The sequence below is a fragment of the Pimephales promelas genome, chromosome 16 (genome assembly GCF_988280905.1).
Source record: "Pimephales promelas chromosome 16, fPimPro1.hap1.1, whole genome shotgun sequence".
Taxonomy (NCBI): domain Eukaryota; kingdom Metazoa; phylum Chordata; class Actinopteri; order Cypriniformes; family Leuciscidae; genus Pimephales; species Pimephales promelas.
In genome coordinates this window covers 31,269,795-31,275,794 of record NC_142784.1, presented here as the reverse complement: position 1 = coordinate 31,275,794, position 6,000 = coordinate 31,269,795, and the positions used below count along the sequence as shown (strand labels likewise).

At 40.4% G+C, this 6,000-nt stretch overlaps 1 protein-coding gene across 1 annotated transcript; it reads right to left on the bottom strand.

The window, feature by feature from the left end:
* Positions 1-2,661: 2,661 nt before the first annotated feature.
* Positions 2,662-4,396, bottom strand: kcne4 (potassium voltage-gated channel, Isk-related family, member 4). Its single transcript, XM_039660255.2, has 2 exons — positions 4,267-4,396; positions 2,662-3,526 (listed from the first exon to the last, which is right to left on the bottom strand). The coding sequence occupies exon 2, from the start codon at positions 3,498-3,500 to the stop codon at positions 3,012-3,014; it is 489 nt and encodes a 162-aa protein (XP_039516189.2). The 5' UTR covers positions 3,501-3,526; positions 4,267-4,396; the 3' UTR covers positions 2,662-3,011.
* Positions 4,397-6,000: the final 1,604 nt, after the last annotated feature.

Sequence of the window (6,000 nt, the reverse complement as noted above, 5' to 3'; positions counted from 1 at the left end):
CCTCCATTGACAGCTATACAACTACCACTTTAATGCTTCAAAAAGTTCATAAAGATATCGTAAAACTAATCCATATGATTTGAGCGGTTTTCTCAAAACATTTCTGAAGAGATTCGACCACTTATGTTAAACAGATTGAATTTAGGCTTTTATTCACATATAAACATTCAATAACACACACATCTTGTGGCAAACAAGCTCAAACATGTTCACTTGACGTGTGAGAACCAATGAGGTTCATTCTTGTTGCGCATCGCTTTGAGCTTCTTTAAGAACCAATGAGGTTCATTCTTGTGTTACACATCACTTTGAGCGTCAACAAGAACCAATGAGGTTCATTCTTGTGTGACGCATCACTTTGAGCTTCTGTAAGAACCATTGAGGTTAATTCTCGTGTGTCGCGCATCACTGAGCTTCAGCAAAAACCAATGAGGTTCATTCTCATGTTATGCATCACTTTGAGCTTCTGCAAGAACCAATGAGGTTCATTCTCGTGTTACGCTTCACTTTGAGCTTCAGCAAGAACCAATGAGGTTCATTCTCATGTTACGCATCACTTTGAGCTTCTGCAAGAACCAATGAGGTTCATTCTCATGTTATGCATCACTTTGAGCTTCAGCAAGAACCAATGAGTTTCATTCTCGTGTTACGCATCACTTTGAGCTTCAGCAAGAACCAATGAGTTTCATTCTCGTGTTACGCATCACTTTGAGCTTCTGCAAGAACCAATGAGGTTCATTCTCATGTTACGCATCACTTTGAGCTTCTGCAAGAACCAATGAGATTCATTCTCAAGTTACGCATCACTTTGAGCTTCTGCAAGAACCAATGAGGTTCATTCTCGTGTTACGCATCACTTTGAGCTTCAGCAAGAACCAATGAGATTCATTCTCATGTTACGCATCACTTTGAGCTTCAGCAAGAACCAATGATCCCCTTAAGCTCCAAAAAATGCAACATCACATTATTGCAAAAATAAACAAACACTTAAAAAGAGCTGTTTCCAGGTCAGTCACTGCTGTCATATTCAAGTTGTTGCACAGAAATAATCCAACGGATCCTGATTTCTCCGTTCATGCCATAGATGTTTCAGAGAAGCAAAGAGAGAGGGAGGCTGTGCTTTTCATTTCCTCTACAGGGAGTATGAGTCACACTAACCTTTCTTCTGTCTTTCACACAGTCCAATCGTTTCATCAAAATGAATCTAGTTGGGAGTACAAGCTGGACCATACAAACGTGCTTATACAGGCTGTCGGGTCTGTTTATTTTGTTTTCAGAAAAAAAGAGATCAGAATCTGATTTTCACGTCATGGTTTATAATTCATGATCTTTGATAGAGCAAAAAGGATTCAGTAAATTATTCACATGCTGCGTTTTGTTCGGAAGTTTCTTGTTCGGAAGTCTTAAATGTAACTGGATAAGACGAAACGAAACTAGTTTTCAATTTTTACAGGCCCAACAGGTTGACATTGGTGTCAAAATCTGAACATTTTTCTCTAAAAACTTTCCTAATACTGTGTCCAACTCACGTCAGATGAACTGAGGACGTTTTTATTGGAAAAGATCCACTCAGACGAAGTTTCCACTGCACTCCCTGGGGCGGAAGACGGGTCACTGACACTTGTGCATGTGATGTCATTTCATTAGGACAACAAAGACTGATTATTATGATGAAGGATTCGGGTTATTATAATCATGCAGATCTATGTAAAAGAGCTCAATCATGAAAGTAGCAAAACCCCCTTTGTCCCAGAGTGAACCTCAGCCCGTGCTCAAGGGGATTAATAAGATGAAAAATGTTTCGAGAGTGGACGATTGAAATCTCTATCTTTTTAATGACGCTATGCCTCACACAAGCTATATTCTTCTATTCTCCTCGACAAAGGGCTTCAGAATTATGAACAGGGTTTCAGTTCACAAATGTATTTAATGTTTTAATGACATTTCAACTGTGTTACTTATGTGATTAACTAGGATTTGTGTGTAAAAAATCTGTTATGATGAGTCTGAGAAAAATACCTTGCGGTCTTTGACTCCCTCAAGTGGCGATAATCGGTAAGTGCAAACATTAACAGGCATAAAACCTTCACATTAAGAACATTTTATTTAGTTTACACAATAAGATAACATTTAAATAGAGACATCCATGCATGTAGAACAATATATACATATCATTTTACATAGGCCTACTAATTGTAACATTTTAAATCATTTTACACAACCCCGTGGAAGACGATATAGACCTTTAGTAAGTAAAATTATTTTAAAGTTGTTGTTTTTTCAAGTGATTCCAGGTTTATCGCAATGTTTGCAGTGGTTACATCGCGTTTAAGGCCTGAAACATACTTTACACAAATACGTGAAGAGGCTTCTAGTAACACAAGTTCAATTTCCTGTCATTGTATGTAGGCTATTCCAAGTCAAATCCAACGTGTAGCCTACGCGTTGCATTCAGTGTTGCCACAAGGGGCGCTACAGGACATTAGTTTGATCAGCCTCTTTCTCCAGTTCATTTCCTTTTTCAGGCCGATTAATGCTTTTGAAGATAATTTTGCTGAGCCACTAAAGTCAATTGCGTCGATATTTTCAATGAGATTTGCCAGTGAAGCTAGCAATGCAACAAAGATGACAAGTAAAGTTCAGAACTGCTGCCACAGCAACGCAATAGTGCACTTATCTATGTACAAACTTCGTTGGCTTTCGTACATGTGTAAAAGTATGTTTCTTCTGTAAAAGAGTTCGTACTTGCCGCCAAGGCACTTTAGAGAACTTTTTTGCCGGTAACCAGTTCCTGCCACTTTACTACAGTTATTTACAGTAAAACCAGAATGAAGTAACACAGGATGTTCTTAAAACAGTACAAGAAACTTTCAAAAAAACGTTCTTTAATTTATTTTTGTATTACAATGGTGGCTAGAACCAATTTCAAACAGTTTCATTTGTAGTAACGTAAACGGTAAGTATTATTGGCGGGAACTTTGGTTGCCATAATCATGTTTTTGGCGGGAACCTCAGAGGTTTCCCCCGGGGTGGTGGTCCGATCCTACGCCCGTTTTTTGTGTATCCTCGGGTCCTCCGCCGCTGTCCGACTCCTCCTCGATGGCGAAGTGCACATCTGCCACGGAGCTGAGAGAGCTCACGCTGCTTTGCTCCACCGAGCACAACGCGCACGCCAGAGGCGAGCGGTCGGGGTTGAGCATGAACGGCACCGGCGTTGCGCGCAGCGCGGGAAATGCGGGAAGACTGAGACTGTTCTTCTTCTGGCTCGCGCCCCACTCGCGTTGCTCCTCTTCGTGCAGAAGCCGCGTAAATACGTTCGAGCGACGCTTCTCGCGCCGCTTGGTGCGCAGGTAACCGAGCATGATCCCAATGAGGAAGACTCCGTAGAAGGACACCACGATGATGATGTACAGGTACGCGTTGTTGTCGCTTCCACCGGGCAACGCGCTTCTGTTGCTCCGCTGCGATGAAAGAGCGGAGCCGTTCTGCGCCAAATCCATTGCGACAGTCACAGGAACTGAGTTACCTGTAGAAAGCACATTGGAGAAAGTCAAAACACCATCCTTTCAATCAATGACATATTATTATTTATAGCCTACTATTCGGTGTCGTGTGAGGTAGCGGTTAATAATGATCTTTGCAACGGAAGTGAATTAATCAAAACTAACTTTAGCTGGACTGCTGTGAAGCCAAAACAATGTTACTTTAATGTCCTATTATCACTGTAAAAGTTGCTTTGAAACAATTGTTAAAAGCACTATATGACTTGACTATTAGAAACATCTGTCACACATTATAGGGTTCAATTACAACTGTAAAATTACGACTTTTACCTCAATTGCTACTTTTTAATAGTTAGAAAGGTAGTTGTTAAGTTTAGGCATTTAGCCTATATATTAAGAGATGTAAAATATGGTCATGCAGAATATATAAAGCATTAATATGTGCTTTAACTGTCAGGTTACTTATAACTGTCATACTCGTTAATAGTGGGAATTGGACCCTAAACTAGTGTTACCGGTAGTTGGTTGTGACTAAATTTGGATCGCAAAGAAATGTTGAATTTACAAAATCAGATCTCTTCCATGAAATCTAAAACAAAAAACTAGACGAGGGCAAAATCAGTTCTTGTCTACATCAAAGTTCATAATGACTAAAGTTTTTGTATTTAGACACGACTTAAACATGTTTATATTTGTAAGCAGCCTACGGTTATTATAAAGACTGTGTTGGCTAGTCATGAAAGGACAGGGCTGTATTACTCACCGGGATGTTTTCCCCCTTGAGTGCGTCAGCCCGTTTCACGCGTTTCCTCGAGGCTCTCTGGGTTTGTAACGGGTTTGTCGGCAGAGTCCCGTTTAAATAGCGGATCCCATGCGTGGACACGAGCCAGCGGGATCTGTGACAGAGGTTCGGGGAGTCGACATCCTCACGTTCTTCCTCGCTAGAGCTCACACACACACACACACACACATTCTGATGACGTTTAATGAAGTCCAAGTGCGTAGCGCTGCCAAATGTGCTCGTTTATCATAACATATCCAGACAGGCTTGCTAGGAAAGCCTCTTCTTCTGCAGAACAGCAAGCCTTTGGAAAAAACAGAAATATGGGTTACAAGAATTATGCAGCTATAAGAATGGCTCACACAGAAAGGAAAATCCTTCGTCACTGAACAGTGGACATAACCATAACATGTTTTACAAAGATTAACAGATTAATGCATGCTGTAAATATATATTTATTTCTCATTGTTAGTCCATGTTGGCTAATGCATTGGTTTAGTTCACCCCAAAATTAAAATCTTTGTCATTAATTACTTGCCCTCATGTCGTGTCGTTCCAAACCTGTATGACTTTCATTCATCTTCAGAACACAAATGAAGATCTTTTTGATGAAAGATTCTCCCTCCATTGACAGCTACACAACTACCACTTTCAAGCCCCAGGAAGGTAGACTCCAGTGGTTTAACCCATTCAGACCCTGTGTCCATTACAATGGACATCACATGTCAGCCCCCTTTTTTATCTTCTGGAGCATTTCACCTAGTTTAAAGCCTGCAGTCCATGAGATTGGACGTTTGTCATCCAATCAAATGCCAAAGTTTGCATGTAGTAATTATATATATAAATCTCTACATTGAAGAGAAGCATGGCAGCACTTCACTCCAAACACAGAAGCAAGCAACATTAAGGTGTGTTTACATTTTGTAAGTACCAGTAAATACACCAGAGAAACTTTTTTTTTGCACCGCCTTTTTCGTGTCGAAATTTTGAGTTTCTCTGATCTTCTTGAAACTCTGGATTCTGATAGAGGGCCATGGGACTTAGACCTGAGTGCAAAAAATGGAGTCTCTAGACCCTACCAGAGCTGAGATATTGAGATCCCATATGCCATTTCATGTTGAGTCCTAAATAAAGTAAAGTAATATCATTATAAAAATAGTGGGTTATTGGATAAATAGTGGGTTTGTGGACATGTAGTTTTTAAGCTTAGCTTTCAAAATTTTGGGATGAAAACTATTTTACTGCACTCAGGGGTCCCTGAGTCTGTGGCACCAAGGGCCGTCACGAAATTCCACCGTCCGCGAACCCACTATATTTATAATAGGATAAATGCTACGTGGGATCTCAATATCTCAGCTCAGGAAGGGTCTAGAGACTCCATTTTTGCACTCAGGTCTAAGTCCCATGGCCCTCTATGACCCCGTTTACACCTGGTATTAAAATGCGATCTGTATCCAGATAAGTTATCCGGATAATAAGTACTGATTCCATTTACACCTGGCCACATAAATGTGTTTTTGCAAAACGGATATAAATCCGATCTTCACCTCCTGCGTTATATGCAGATTTATTGGATTGCACGCCACCAAAAGCAACAGATCTGAGCGGCATTTTATTGATCATCAGCTAATTTCCAAATCAGAGACATCAATAAGAGAGAGTGGCAACAGGCCTGGTAAGATAATTTCGTTTCTTTACTTGAAGATATGTTAACTG